This window comes from Rhea americana, unplaced genomic scaffold (genome assembly GCF_003343005.1).
Source record: "Rhea americana isolate MKP2758 unplaced genomic scaffold, rheAme1 scaffold_225, whole genome shotgun sequence".
NCBI classification, from domain to species: domain Eukaryota; kingdom Metazoa; phylum Chordata; class Aves; order Rheiformes; family Rheidae; genus Rhea; species Rhea americana.
In genome coordinates, this window is record NW_028186341.1 from 18,733 (window position 1) to 34,477 (window position 15,745).

The following is a 15,745-nucleotide window of genomic DNA, read 5'->3' on the forward strand; positions in this document are numbered from 1 at the left end:
CAGCATGGGTGCCCCATAGTAGCTACCTAGGCATCTCTGCCAACTCAGATGAGGGTTACAGTGGAGCCTTGGGACTGGAGCCCTTCTCCAACACCATTTCTCTGAGAGTAAAGCCAAGAAAGGGATCCACAAAGCAGAAAGGCAAAAGAGGAGACACAGCAGCGGCAAGAAGCTGTCCCCCAGGGCTGCTGCAGGGCGGAGGGGAGGAGAAGGGCAGAGGGCTGGGGCAGGTGGTGGCGCTGGGCTGGGAGTGTGGGGGAGGCTTCACGCTCCCAGGAGCTTCTTGACCATGTAGCCTGGCATGCTGTAGAGGAAGAGGGCCACCATGATGAGGAGCAGTAGGGCCAGCACAATTTTGATGATGAGCCACTTGTAGCGGGTACAGATGAGGTATTTGATGGACTTGAGTGGGTTGAGGAACCAGATGAAGGATGTGTCCGGGCGGCTGTTGGGAAAGTAAACACCTGTCAGGAGTGCCATAGCCACGGAAAGGGCAGGCACAACCAGCTGTACAACCAGAGCAGCGGCCATGTGAGCAAATGAGGTGACAGCGTTATGTCCCAGCCAGCCAGCCCAGGCTGCAGCGGGCTCTCTCTGGGTTGGAGGCACAGCAACCGTGCCCACCCAGATGTGACTCTGCCTGTGGCTGCCCGAGTGCATGATCCCCCCTGGCTCACTGCAGCCTGCTCTCACCCTGGCACAGCCCTGCCTTTCCTCTTACAAGYCCAGCTGGCGATGGAGAGGGGCACTGTGAGGGAGCCCCACAATCTCCTTGCCTGGACAAGCCTTTATGGAATGAAAGAGCCTGATCCTGAGGATCAGGAAGGTTTCCAAGAGAAGCCAGCAGATTTTGTGCCAGAAGGAGTAATGCAGGGACTTGGGGGAGGGGAGGCAGAAGAAGCTGATGTCCTTGCAACTATCACCAGAGGGGAGGAAGAGGAGGTGGGGGGCTGGGAAATGAGAGTGGAGTTAGGAAGGGAGAGAGATGAGGAAGAGAATAAGGAAAGGCAGGCAGGGAAGTGAGTAGAGGGCAGTGAGGTCAACCAGGAGAGATGCTTCTGCCCCTTTTACCTCCAGCACCCTGCCTACAGCCCTCATTCCTACACCCCCCCAGATATGTGACCCCTTCTCACCTCCCCACAACTGGCTACCTCCCTGGGAACCACTTGATGCAGCCTCTTCCCCAAGCCCAGGCATCTGCTGGGGAGAAGGGTCTCCTACTTACTTGGGTTTCTCCAGTGGGTCAGGCTCATTGCGAGCCAGCCCGGCAGGGGATTTCTCTGCCTCCTCTGCGGTCAGGAGGTGTAGTTCAGCCTCGACTTTCCCCTGCAGGGAGCAGAGAGAGACCTGCTGAGACACGGGCAGTGCTCCCCGCCTCAGCCCCCAGAGACTGCCAAGCAGGGACGTGGTGAGCAGGGGGGCCTGATCTAGCAGAGGCAAGTAGGAAGGGGCTCTGCAAAGGGGCCTCCACATATGCAGAGGATGCAGTCTCCAGGACAGCAAATCCCCCCCACCTCTCCCCATCYTTACCGTTATCTCCAGCTCATCATTTTCATCCCTGGCCACGAAGGGCCACCAGCCCTTCACTCGCTTCTGCTTGAAGATGGAGATCATGGGCAGCTCTGCCTCATTTGTCACCATCTCCAGGCTGCACTGCTTTGCAGTCTTGGCTCCCCGGGGAAAGCGGTTCAGGTCCAACTCGATTGCCCCTGGGAGGAGAGGAGGAAGCACAGATGGTGGCACCTCGAACTGGGAGTCTTTGGCTGGAGGTGGGATAGGCCAGCATTTCCTGCTTCAGGGAGCATTTCTGAGCTGGGTGTCCTGGGAGCCTCCCACATATCTGTGGCCATGCAGCCTCTGATCTCCCCACCACATCGTGCTTTTGAGGTCATGTCCCCACATCCTCTCCCYCTCTCCATCATGTGGCCATGGCTTCCAGCCACTCTACACTCCACAGCTAACTCGGGCACAAAGATCCCAGGTTGGGAACTAAGGTAAAAAGATGGTGTCTTCGGTACAGGATCAGCCTTTCAACAGCAGCATGAAGACAAGGGCTCTCATCCTACCTGTTCTTAGCTGTAGCATCCAAAGGGGTTTGTAGGGCGTAGCTGGCTTAAGGACTAGGGCTGTCCTTCCATGCTCTGTTCCTRCATACATCTTGTCCCGCCCCACATCCCTCCCTGCTCCACCAGCCATGTGACTCCCCACCCCCAGCTTCCCTGTCACCCCAGCTCAGCTGGCCCTCCCCACTTACCGAGGAAATCATCAGCTGAGAAGTGGTCGGCATCCCAGACCTGTAGGGTGAGGCGAGCTGGGATCTTGTACTCAGTCTCATCCCAGGAGAACATGGACTCCTTCTTGGAGATGACAATCTTCTCCTCTGCCATCAGGTAGTCGAAGGGGAAAATATAGCGCCAGTTGAAGTTGCCTTCACCGGTGAGCGAGTGATAATGGACGTCTGTGTCTTGCTTGTCCTCCTGCTGKCCCTTCAGCCACCTGAAGTGCCCAGAGGGGTGGCACACATTAGCAGRAGGGAGGAGAGGGCACAGGGCCATCCTGGGCATGCAGCTGGGATGCCTCCAGGCCAGCAAAGCATGGACAGACTGGAAGGACTCAAGAATCATGAGCAATGGGCTGGGGTTACTCAAATCAACATGGCAGCCTCTTCAAGAGGCAACAAGGGCATGAGGACCCTGAAGCGAAATGGTGATTGAGGGAGAGAAATGCAAGCTGGTTATCAGGGGTCTTTCTCTGGGCGGGGGGATGTCAGGGAGATGGAAAGGAGCAGAGAGCACTGCTGGGAAGTCTGGAGCAGAGCTTGCTGGAAGGATGTCCTCATCCTRCCTGCCCTGGTGGAGCATGCAGGCCTGGGTGAGGCTGTAGAGACCATCTCACCCTAGCATGGGGTAGTTTGACCACTCCTGACATCAGGTGTCCGTGCAGAGGCAGCTCTGTCTGTGCCACTTAACAGGCTCCCTGTGTCAGTGCACCTCTATCCCAGCCCATGCCCATCAGAGGGMCTGAGGGCCTGATGCAGCATGTGTTTTAGGCTGGGGTTGTCTCTAGTGACCAGATCTCCAGCTAAGGCACCTGAGGTGCCCAGCTCAGCTAGACACTCCTCTACTGGAGATAGTGGGATCCCAGTTCTGTGGGCCTTGGAGACAGGGTGAATATGCTGGCCTTGCCATCACATACGTTTGTGTCTCCAATTTTCTGGCTCCAGTCAGCRAAAGTCTTTAGGCAAAAGGGATGTGGCTATTGCTCTGCACCAGCAAGTCTCAGTCATAGGGGAAACGGAGCTTCATTTTAAAGATTTTGAATGCTCYCTAGCTCCTTTGACAGGACAAGACACCTCTTTTCCTCAAGGTGCTCTCAGTTTTGTGCATCTGTTGGTCCCAAAGGGCTGCAGCCAGCAGGGACATGGATCCGTGCTTAGACACTTAGGACAGGGTTGTTGCCCTGGACTCTGAGCATGCTGACACCCTGCTCTGCCCCACAAAACACACGAGGTAAGCGATCCCACCTCATGCACACAGGGAAGGTCTGTTGCATTTCAGATTGAGAGCCATTGCAGAAAAGCCACACGTGCACAAACCACCTACTTACCTGCCTTGAAACAGACAGTGACAAGACCTTGTCCCCCTCACGCACACGTACATGCACGCCTCTTTCACAGGTCAGCTGGTATGCAGCAGTGGCATGAATGATGCAGAGAGCATGGGTCCTTCCAGCACATTAAAGTTCATAGCTCCAAGGGCACCTGCCTTTTGCATCGCATGGCACAGGGAATGCAGAGGGAGGCACTGGATGCACAGCCCTARGCAAGCCTCCACTGCACTGGGCAAGTGGGACCAGAGACAGAAAATGGGACCGGTTCTCTAAGAGTAGCATGTGGTGCAAGAGGAGGAGACCTGGCCTCAGCAGACAAGGCTGCAGAGCAGCAGTGTAGCTTTTAGGAAGCACCGAGTGGTTTAGCAGAGATGTGGCAAATCACTGCATCAGCTTTAGATGTTGCTACATTGTTTTGGCCTTCCTCCTCATGCATCTTTGCCACGCCACAGGGTTTAAGCCTTTGGAAAAAGCTTGTTTTCTTGCCAGCTGATCCCTGCACTATAATCTAGTTGTGTCTTAACCTGTGTGTGTCAATGTAACATGAGTGAAGGGATCTTAGTTGGCAATCTGGGAAATCCAAATCCTCTCTTGCTTAAGCAGGACAGTCCAGGCAGCTCTGCAGGGACAGGAAAGGGAAATTCAGTGTCCAAAGTAGGTGGAGCCCATGTTGAGAGCCAGTCTCAGAGCCCTGGTAGATGAGACAGGAGAAAAGTGTCTCACAAGCATGTTAAGGTAAATCTTGGGCCAGGGCTCATTCCGAGATCGTCCATAAGCAGCACCTGCCCCATGCTGAATATGGTGAGGGTCAGCAGGGTCTGACAGCATGGAAGACTGGAATTTTAATGGGTGCCTCCAGGAAMAGAACATCATATCTAGAGCTACAAATTAGCTTCTCCACCCCCCTGGATTTAGCTGTATGCTGGCTTCTCAGCAGAGAAATGTYTTGTGAAGAATTGGTATGTGAAGGTGTGAATTCCCTTGTTTCTGCAGCTGGCACGTTTTGGAAGCGGTTCTCCCTGGCTGCTGGATGAGAGCAAAACAGAGATAGGATTGCCAGGAAACTAACTGGGATCTGGATCGAGATGCTAGAAGTGGAGGTGTGTTAGGCTGAAGAGCCAGCTGAGGCCACCAAGACCAGAACCAAGGGGGACAGAGGCACTGTGTCTGCCAGGAGTTATGAATTTGGGGAAGCAGACTTGAGGGACAGACAAGCAGAGGAACAGCCTGTGCTCAGGTCCTGTCCAAGGGGAGAGGGACAAAAGAGACCAAGCAGCAAGGCCCTGGCCATTTCCCCCARCATAGATGCCAGACATCTTTTCTCCCACCAGGAAAGCATCATCTTCCAAAACCACTTCATCAGTGTTCCAGATAATGACTCACAGCCTGAAGCTGGGCAGCYGGGCCAGGCAGCACAAACACATGCGGCAGATCAAGCAGCCAGCAAGAGAGACTAAGAGGCAGAGACAGAGCACAAAATGCAACAAGACCATTGCCGCTCTCTGGCCCTCTCSCTGTGGAAGCCCTTCATGGCTGCATCACGGACACCCCTGTCCACAACCAGCCTTGGGCCTAAGTGAGCAGCAGGACCCCCCTGGGGAGAAGTAGAAGAGGTGACACTGGCTGGCCACACTGTACATACCCCCTGACAAAAATGTCACTGGATTTCTCGCCAGTGAAGTAGTCATCGTCCTCCAGGATGACCTCGTCTGTGTTCCACACTATCACTCTAAGCTCGTATCTGTCAGGAGGAAGGGAGACAAGGAGGTAAGGCATGGGGAAGAGTGGGAACGGGCTGGAGGAGGTGGAGTGGGCAGAAAGGAATGGGGTAATGCTGCAGCAAACTGGGGCCAGGCATGCCCACCATAGGGCTCTATTGCAGRGGTCTTGTCCTAGGGACCAAGAGGCCAGAAACACAGAGGAGAATCGTGCCTGAGATGGGATGCAGCCCAGGCAGGGTCAGCRGAGCAACAGAGGGATTTTTGTCTTCATCTGCTCTGAACTGCTGCATGGCCCAACCCAAAGGCTCTAGGAGACAGCACAGGCTTAGTCTTAAATAGRTTTGTAGTTACAGTGGGGTCTTCTGGCCCTGCAAAATGGTCTGTGTCTAGCTCTTTTCYTTCTTTCCCCACCTTACCCATCAGGGACGCCCTCCTGGAAACGGGAGAATTTGTCTCTGCCTTCAGTAGTCCCCTCCAAGGGCTGTGCCTGCTCCCATGTCCTRGGCAGTCTACTGGGCATCACTGTGTTTCCTAGGACTCTAGTAAGGAGACTTAACAGCAAGATATTCCCAGCTTTGCCTTTTGCGTGCAGTCAACTGAGCTTYGCAGCCACACTTGGTTTGGTTGGGAATTTTGGTGATGGATAAACCAGCTCCAGTTGGAGTTGGCAGAGGAACAGCAGAAGCCAGTTTCCTGGGACTGCAAGCAGCTGCAATGTGGATGGGCTGGAGAAGGGCTCGGGGACAGTGACAGAGAAATGCAGCCATGCAGCCACAACAACATTACATGGCTTGAAGTGCCAGGGACTGCTGTGGGACTAAGATTCCTGCCATCCTCAGCACTAGCACCCTGTGCCTGCTCCTGTGGGTGAGACCTTGCTCTGTGCTATGCCACCGCAGCACCTAGCACTTGTCCAAACAACAAAAGGATACTTCTCGTAGCTAACAGGGCACACTATCTGCTCTAAATGATGTCTAGATGGGCTGAGCATCAGAGGGGAGAGGGGGAGAGGACAGGAATGGCATGAAGAACTCTCTGTTTCTCTGACTGCTGCCTGATCTGTCCTACTTTGATTACCATGTTTATCCCACTGACCAACCTGGTGCCAGGGCCTTTCCTTGCCTCGAGCCTCAATCACTCTGGGAAACTCTTCCCTCCAGGAAAGGGCTTGTGGATGCCCTGACCTAGGGTTACCCCTGCCCCTGGGGCTGGGTGCATTGGTCTTCCCACTCCCCACATCAGGAACTAGCTAAGAATCTAAGTTCAGAGTCTAGACCTACACAGAGAGATCAGGAGCTGCAGAGAACTGAGCAGATGGGATACCATCCTGCAGGAGCAGCTCCACAGCTGGTGGGGAAGGGGAAGACATCATCTGATGCTTCCAGTGTTGGGATTTCTGGACATGCCAACAGGGTTGGGGTTCCAAGGCAGATGGCTATGCCAAGGTGGGCCATGGAGAAGCAGTAGAATAGGGTAGAAGCAGGGCTTCATCCCCAGCCACAAGTTTTTCGCTGGGCTTTGTTGGCTGGGAGATTCCTTACTTCTTTGGTTTCCTGGGGGAAATATCAATGGCGGGACCTGGTGCCGGCATATCCATGGGGAACATGTCCACCCACATCTCCAGGCGACCCTGCAAGGTTGGAGAGGTACAGTCAGGTCTCTCAGGTCCTCCTTTCCCAAAGATGCCCGCAGCATTCCCCCCAGCTCCTCCTGCCCTTCAGCGTCAGTAAGGCTGTGCCGGGCGTGTCAAGGCAGTGCAAGGCCTGCAGCACCACACTGAACCCTGCCAGCTGTGGGGCTGGGCAGGCCTCCACTGTGCCGTTTGTCCTTTCTGCTCCCATTTAGAGCAGTTTTTCCTAGCATGGCATGTGCTGAGAAAGAAGAGCACAGCCATGGGGGAGGCAGGGGACCCAGAGACTTGGGGTARTGAAATAGATGCCAGCTGGCGATGAAGAGGCATTGAAGATTTAGTCAGAGGGATCAACAGGCAGAGTGGTAAGAGCTGTTCTGTCCAAGTGCCACTTTTCATACACTGCCTCCCTCCCCACTGTGTCCTATGACAAGGTGGGTTGCAGCTGGTCTGCTCAGCTGAGATCTCTCTTCCCTGCTTGGAGGCTCAGCAGCCTCTGCCTTTGCCCCCTGCTCTGGGGCTGTAGGGACCTGTTCAATGCCTGGCTTGTCAGGGTTCAGCAATGGACGTGTCTCCACGTGCTCAGGGACCAGCCTGCAGCCTGCTCGTGGGATGTCTTCCCAATGATGCAGTGCAGTCAGGGCTAGGTGTTCATCTGTCTGCTTCTTCTGTCCTGTTTGGGAAAAGGGAGGACTGAGTTTGGAGAACTGGGCACAAGAGACACCAAGGGCAGCAAACAAGCCTATTCCTTCACCCCAAGCAGCACCCAAACTCTTCCTGACAACAGAGTATCCAGTCTGGGCTTGCAAACCTCTGCTGACATCTCCTTTCCCCAGGCTGCAYACACATTGCTCCTGTTGGCTACCTCTTCCAGCTCCAATCTACTCCAAGGGAGCAGAATGTCCTAGTAGTTCCTCCTCTCCATTTCCTTGTACCCACCTTGTCCTTGCACCAACACTTCCCAGCTTCTCTTTCTCCTCTTCTTACTCTTACGCATTCACACAGACAGTCCCAACCCCCTACCAATCTGTATTTTCCCCATCTGAATAAGCTCTGTATCCGTTGACACTGCTGTCCTCCTCCTCTGCACCCATCCTGGTCTACATTCAACTTTGCTGAGTACATATGARTGATCTGGACACAGCCAATGTCTGGGGATGCAGCAATGTGGATAGTGGCTTCCTAAACCCTGCAGGGGCCAGGATGAGCTGTCTGCATTACTCCTTGGACATAAACTGCCAGGAGGAAGTTTCAAAGGAAGCTTCAATGATTCCATGCCATGGATGCTCATGAGCAATTCTGACAGCAACTCTCTGGCCTGGGCGGTCCATAAGACACTGGCTAGCTGGTAACATAATGCAAGCCCCACACAAAGTGGTGGCTGGAGAGACATTGCAATGCTGCGTGGGGTAATGGGAACCAATTCTGGATGATGAGGAGACACCCCAGCCCCCTGCTCCCCTCCCCACCTTCATGCCATGGGGCGGGTACCGTTTTCATCTTCGATCTCTGTGGGGCCGGTGAAGACCCTGTTGGCGACTTTCACTCTTCCTCCTGGCCCAAAGTGCGGCCCATCTACCTTGCCCTCTTTGCACAGCTTGGACAGGATTTGGGAGGGCTTCATGGGGTCACGCCAGATGTTATAACCATGTCTGTTAACAAGAGGGCAAGGTCAGAGAAGTAGCAAGATTTGTAGGAAGAAGAAATTCTATTTCTGTCTGCCAAGAAGGCAAATGTTACTGCCCTTCAGGACCCAGGATTCATAGGAGAAGGATGTGAGGCTCCAGGCTGGAAACCTCAGAGCAAGAGAGGGCCCTCTGGGCCCCAACTCTACACTTCACCAATACCTTTCCACCCCAGGCCCTTTACTCTGCACAGCTCCAGACCTGCAATCCCCGCTGCACTCTGCTTGACTACTGAGGCTAAGCTCTGCTGCCTTGGCCTAGCTGCTATTTCAGCAATGGTTTCACTTCTGTGCTCAGTCCTACCAATGGCCCTCAGCCCCTTTGTCCTTGCCCTCTGCTTGCTCCTGCTTACAACCTGCTCTGCTGCTACCCTAGGGTGCTGSTCCCAAAGCCCATGTTAGGAATGAGGGCACAACACAGGTTCCCTCATCAGCAGGCAATGAAAGAGGGAGATTCCTACAGGAGRTCGAGGCCTAGCGTGGAAGATGAGACYGAGATGGGTCCAGGCATCACAGGAGATGTGTGCACAGGGARAGCTTTGCTCATACATGGAGTAAGTCTGTGACACTCCACAAGTAGCTCGGTGCTTGCTGTAGTAGCGGTTCTCCAGGTCAATCTTGGTCTCTCCGATGAGGTCGTCGGTGCCCACCAAGTCCCAGTCATACACAGCCACTGTCAGCATGGACTCCATAGGGAAGGTGGCTTCAATGTCAAAGGACCTATGACAAGAGAAAGCAGGTGGAGAGGGAGGAGAGGCTGTAGTCACTGAAGGCTTTAGATGGTGCTGAAGACAAATGGAAGGGTGAGGTGGGTCTACTCCAGTCTCTGCAGAGTGTTTAGTTGCATGTGCTACTGCAGTACGTTCAGCTTAGTGTTGTAACTAGTTCTCTGCATGGACTGTTTTGGAACCAGCAGCCCTGGAGAGGAGACGGATCGTGATGATCATGACCCGGCTTCCCAATAGCCCTGAAACTCAGTTTGTGTGTCTCTGGAGAGCCAGGCGATGCTGCTAGTTGTGTCCAGGCCTAATGTTTCCTAAAGTAGGTGTCCATCTTGATCAGCTATGTCTCTCTCCTAAACACTCTTAACAGTGTTGACCAGATTGCTGAGAGAGAAGGGCAGATGCCTTAAATGAGGACACCTGGACACCTACACTGCAGGCAAGGAAAGCTCAGTGTGATCGGTCCCCTCTTTCAACCGCAAGCTGTGGCTGTGGGATGCCTGGGGTGGAGGTCCCAGGGCTGGTGAGCTTCGCTCACTCTTCAGGGTGCAAACAGGTAACCGGGCTGAGACAACTCACTTTCCAAAGACAGGGTTCAGCTGCTTGGAGATGTAGTTCTCCTTGTCTTTGATGTCTGTCTTCCCCAGCTTGATGGCAATGTAGGGATCAGCTTTCCCATTGATGTCAGCTGGGTGCAGGTCTGTGGCCTGTTGGGAAAAGACAAGATGCATCATCCCAGTCCATGCTAGTGAATCCAGGGACAGCTCTTAATGTCCATCCCTGAGACCAGCTGGCCCTATCTGGCCATAGCCATGTGGCTATATATTTTTTTTTTACCTCCAAAACATGGTGGGACAATCTAAACCAGGGATAAGTCCTGCCTTTTGCTAACCCATGTCCTCACGTGGGGTGTTTGTCTGGGCTGACCCATGCCAGGCCCAGTCTCCTTTGACAGACCACTGTCTCCTTTGGCTTCTCTCTCATCAGTGCAAAGAAACGGGTTTCTCTAGACAGAGATCTGCAGCAGAAACTGGACTGAAATGCCAAGAAGACATCTCYTGTCTTCTCTTTCTCTCCGCTGACTTATTAGTGCCAAGGGCTTCGTGTAAGCAGGGGGGAGTATCCCTAATCTCTCCAATTCAGCTTCTTCACCATTTTGCCACACAACAGCGGATTCTCATGCCAGCACACTTCCACTGACAAACCCAGGCCTGGATGTTGGTGGTGCTGACCACACTGGTGGCTGCCACTGCAATCTCAGCTTTTTCCCCTCACAGGGCAATGGGATGCAGCACTGGATGGAACTGTAGGGGAAATTAGGTTGCATTTGTAAAACAACAGGGACAAGATGTTGGCAAAGAGTCATACTGGTACTTCCAGTAGGTTGAGCTCTTAGTGCCAGGCTAGGGTGCCTCACTCACGTGCTTGTGGATACAAGAATGACAAGTTTAGGGGCCGCAAAGGACTTTTTCCAGAGTGCACTCCATACAAAGAGACTCCCATTAGCTGGACCGCAGTGATGATCACTCGCTGTGTGTCCGAGGAGGTGACATGCCCTTCAGCCAGATCTAGCTTTTGCCTCCTCCTGGTTTGCTCTGCTTGTGCCTCACTGTGGTGTTGTGGCTATGCAAGGAACCAGAATCTTGTAGTCTGGGCTGGTGCACATTGTTCTCCAMGYTGGTCTTAGGTGGAGAACTAGGACAGACACCTCAGTCCATCTGATATGCCGGGTGTCTAGAATTAACGCGGGCTCAGGAGCCCAATGGTTAGAGCGCAAAGCTATGGGGACACTCCATTCAAGTCCTTATCAATGAGCTGCTTCAGTCCTCATGCTGCATCCTTTGCCTTGGTGTTCTCTGTTATCATGTTATCATGACTAAAAGTCAGCATCCCTGCAGCTTCAGGAGCAGCTCCTGGGTGTGAGTAGTGTAAGGGAACATAGGAACACACCTTGGCATACCGCATGRTTATACTCACCCGCACGATATAGACTCGGACCAGCACATTGATRGGGTCGTTGCTGGGGATCCCCTGGAACATGCCAAAGTTGGGGTCGTATCCTGCCTCCTTGGTGATATCATCAGGGAGAGGCACTTTGTAGACACACATGGAGCCCTGGCACAAGGGAGTGCACACCCTGATTAGTCCTGTTGCTCCAGAGGCCTGGAGTGAACAGACCATCCCAAACTATCCTTCCTGAAAGCTGAGCTGCTAGCCTTCTTTCTAGACATGTTTTGTAGCAGACAGGCAAGCTCTGGAAGCTTCCTCTGCCTCACAAGCACCCCCTCCAGAGGATACAGCTATGAGCAGAGAAATTGGACAAAGCGAAGGAGGCCTGCAGAGGAATCTGACTAGCAAGGTGCTCATGGATAGGGAATTCCAGGAATAAATAAATAAATAAATGAAAAGAACACCCATAGCAATGGAAATAAAAGGTGTTGTCAAGAGAGGGGCTGGGAAATCCAGGAACTACCAGGTGGAACACAGTTGATTTCCCTGACCACCTAATTTTAGCTAAGGTGGGGAACTGCCAGCTCATCTCCTCTCCTAAACAAGCCAAGAGTAAAACTGGCACGAACACGCTTCATCTGGCCAAGATCACTCCCTCCAACAAGATGGGGCATGACTTATATCCACAGTGAGTGATAAAAAGGATCTGCTTTTCTCTTGGCCTTCTGTAAGAATCACTAAAGATCTCTTTGCTGCAAATCACTCTCTCTGTGATGTACTCTCTAAAGCCAGCTGATTCCTGGGGCTATCTTTGGAGGCTTTCCCTCCTGCAAGGAGATAGTGCTGGGTCGATGCAAATGGGCATGTATTGTATCCAACCTGCCTTTAGCTAATGCACCTTCAGGAGAGAAACCTGTAGGCAAAGCTTCCCCAAGCTGTCCCTGCCCTGACCCAACTCAGCAGCCAGGCTCACTTTGAACCTCCCCACTATCCGCTCCTCTTCTGTTGCATTGTCATCGTTGTCCCCGATCTTCCCACGGAGCAGGTTGAAGGTGTGCAACCAATCCTCAAAGTTATCAAACTCTGTTTCCAGCTCTTTGTTGAAGACCTATAATGTCAGAAAATTAGAGGGAATCAGGTAGAAAAAAATATGAGGAAAAGATCCAGTGGTTACCCAAGGAAACTCAAAGTGGGTGTGGACACCTTAGTTCCCAGAGCCTAATTCTCTTGGATTGGGTCAAGGTCATTGGGTTGTGCTTTGATGCCACAAGCACCTTCACAAACTGATTGTGTACAAGAGGGAACCTCAGCTAAATGCAGCTTTTCCTCTTTTGCATATGATCCAGGTTCAAATCCCTTCTCAGTTCCAGATACACAGACTGTATTAATCCAAGTAAAACCCATGGACCACTAAACTGAACCAGGGCATTTCCTTGTCCTGAGTCTTAGCCAGGCTGGCCATGGCCTAGCAGAAACTCTTCCCCCACCCAGGGCTCATTCAAACTGCCCTTGTGTTGGCCTTGCCCCAGGCCTCCGCTGCAAGACCTGGGGACAGGGTCCTGGTCTGGGTGGGTGATGGGCAATGCCTGTCTCTGATTCATCTCCTAATATAGCTGTAGGCTGTGATTCCACAGGGGGAAGGTTGTTCTCACCAACTTAGAGCATCTTCCTCCAATCTCAAGACTGAGCTGATTCCTTTCTGACACTGTTCATTAAGCTACACAATTGTCTGATCCTTTAGTGCGGTTACAGAGAGTCAATCACGGCTACCCTGCCTTTCTTTCCTACTGTAATTCCTAAAAGGACTTCTGGTTCCAGCTGCACTGTGTGGAACAAACTCACTGTGTGGAACAAACCCCTCCAAAAACTACATACAATGATGGCACTGATTCCTGCTGCCATCAGACATGTGTTTCAACACTACATACAGCAGCTGTTTGTGCACTCAGTGTGGCATTTGCCTCGGCAGCCTTTGATGTCCACTGGCTGAGCATAGGATCTGCCTGACCAAATGTGGGCATCTCTGGATGGGCAAGTCATAGTCATATGGGAAGCAAGACAGGAAGGCATCTCTACAGTTGGGCCTAAAAACAGGGCCARCTTCAAAATTAGAGCAGGTTGCTTAGGGTCAAACTCTAGTATTTCCAAGGACTGAGATCTCTGCAGAGTTGCAACACACTCAAGAAATACTTCCATTATGGGCAATGAGCGATGCTTTGTGTCCAACAGGAATTTCCTTTGCTGCAGCTTGTGTCCATTTCCTCCTGTCCTTTTGTGCTCTGCTTTGTCTGCTGCCCTCTCTATGACTCCCTATGTACCATCAGGTAGCCGAAGAGGGCTAGTAGGACCACCTTCACCTTGTCCTCTCCAAGCTGAACAAAGCCAGCTCTCAGCCTCTTTCTCCTCGTGTATGTCATGTGCCCCAGACCACAGTGGTGCCTTCCACCACTGGACTCACTGCAGTATGTCAGCGTCTTTCTTGTGCTGGGAAGCACCAGTCAGGACAGAGAAGGCAGGTGGGATCTGACAAGAGCCAGAAAGAGGGCAAGAATCTCTCCCCTCAGCTTGCTGGCTAACTTTTGCTAATACAGCCCAGTGTGCAGTTGCTCTTCACTGCTACGAGGCTGCACAGCTGACTTTTGCTGTCCCCGGGATCGCAGGTCCTTCTTATGCCAGCCTAGTTACCTTTGACTCTCTCAGTTTATGGAGAGAATTCGTAGTCCCAAGACACATCTCCCCTAGGGCTAGGTACCCCTCAGAGAGGTGAGGTGCATCCTGCAGGGGTGATCCATCCTGCTGTGTTTTCCAGATGGCTGGGATTGGAYTTCCAGCCTGCTGTCAAGCAGACAGAGCCTCTTCCTCCTCTCCCTGACAATACACATACCTTCAGTTCATCRATCTTCTGCTTGTTCTTCTTCTCAGGAAGCTCGGGGGCTGACTGCTGCTTCTTCTTCTTGTCATCTTTGGGTGCCTTGGACTTCTCCTTGTTCTTCGCCTGACCCTTAGAGCCTTTCATGGGAGAGTCATCAAGTTTGATTTCTGAGTCCGAGGGGAAGCGACAGGGATGGAGGAGATGGAAATGAGAATGAGGTGGAAGACAGGGAAGGGGGACATGATCACAGATACTCAGACAAGARGAACATGAAAGCTGACAGCTGCTACTGCCTGCAACTCCCAGCCCAGCACTAGAGAAATGCTTCAAACTCTGTCCTGTCTTTCCTCAGCTCAAGTCACAGCATTTCCAGGAGCTCAGAGGTCTCYGTGCAGTGAGCTTCCAGAGCTGACCTGGGCAGGAGTTGTTTGGAGGACTATGAAACATGGGCTGAGAGCCCTGGGCTCTGTCTAGCTTCAGTAGCAGTGAARATACCTGATCCTGCCCATAGGACCTTTTTATCTTCCTTTCACTTTTCCTGCTGGGCTGGTAGTACGATACCCTTCCCAGTCTTCCCTGAAGGGCACATTTCCCCATCTCACTCTGGTCTCTCGTGCCCTCAAAGCTGACAGTGATGTGTTGGAGAAAAGAGAAGGCAGTGAAAAACATCAAGGGCACAGGCTGCCTAGAAAGGCATGTTCAAAGGTGGCTGGACAACACTGCACACTTCTCCCACCGATGTGTGATCCCCATCTGTCTTTGTCCTGCCAGCTTTCATGACTGCTACATAATGCAGATGACAACAGACAAATGACAACAGGCATACCCTTGATATGGAAGAGGAAAGAAGGAAGGAAGAGGAGTGCAAAGGGGAAAGGGACCCTGCTCAGGAGGACTGACAGAGAGCAAGGAGGGACCCAAGACACCCCCCAACAGCTCTCCTGGCACAGCAAGCCCACGCAGAAGCTTCTCAGAGTCATCTCCAAGATCAGCAACACCTAGCCTCATCTTTCTTGCGATATGAAGGCTAGTCTTTAAAGAGAAACCAGGCTCTGCATTTTCTCAGCTAATGGACTCTGCATGAACAAGACAACAACCCCCTCTCCCATGAATGCATGATCTRTGGAGAGCAGGGGAAGCAGACAATGCTGGGGATTCAATGCTCTCTGCTGCTGCCCTTCTTCACCCCACTGCCCATTCAGTCCATAGGGTGGCCCTTTCCTGAGCCCGTACATGAAGGCTCCTAACCTTCTCTCCCCTGTGCCTTCCCCCAGAGCTGAGCTGCTCCATCACATGAAATACATCCTGACAGTAAAGGTGAATGCTTCAAACCCATGTCTGGGGCTGCAAGGGGGTCTCCAGGCATCTCAGTCTTCCTGACTGAGCTGAGCAATCAAAACCATCCATAAAAATTCTTAGGGAAGTACGTTCCAGCACTGCTGGTGGGACTGCCGAAGAGCCTGCAGTGCTGATAAGGTCACCCTTGGAGAGCAGTTCCCAGATCACTGATATTCTCAGCCCACATCACTTGTGGTATGAAATGCAGTTTGAGGCATC

General features: G+C 52.6%; 1 protein-coding gene across 4 annotated transcripts in view; it reads right to left on the bottom strand.

Annotated features, from left to right (window-relative positions):
• Positions 1-264: 264 nt before the first annotated feature.
• The window catches only part of OTOF (otoferlin), a 111,180-nt gene continuing 95,699 nt past the window's right edge, over positions 265-15,745 (bottom strand). For 3 of the 4 annotated variants that reach the window (XM_085305683.1, XM_085305682.1, XM_085305681.1), the window contains 13 exons: positions 14,201-14,355; positions 12,290-12,424; positions 11,344-11,481; positions 9,946-10,073; positions 9,194-9,364; positions 8,452-8,612; positions 7,491-7,633; positions 6,872-6,960; positions 5,252-5,350; positions 2,255-2,496; positions 1,531-1,709; positions 1,226-1,326; positions 265-445 (listed from right to left, as the gene is read on the bottom strand). In XM_085305683.1, the coding sequence (XP_085161809.1) occupies positions 265-445; positions 1,226-1,326; positions 1,531-1,709; positions 2,255-2,496; positions 5,252-5,350; positions 6,872-6,960; positions 7,491-7,633; positions 8,452-8,612; positions 9,194-9,364; positions 9,946-10,073; positions 11,344-11,481; positions 12,290-12,424; positions 14,201-14,355 (1,922 nt within the window). The remainder of the gene's footprint in view (positions 446-1,225; positions 1,327-1,530; positions 1,710-2,254; positions 2,497-5,251; positions 5,351-6,871; positions 6,961-7,490; positions 7,634-8,451; positions 8,613-9,193; positions 9,365-9,945; positions 10,074-11,343; positions 11,482-12,289; positions 12,425-14,200; positions 14,356-15,745) is intronic. The other variant, XM_085305684.1, reaches the window with a different exon arrangement.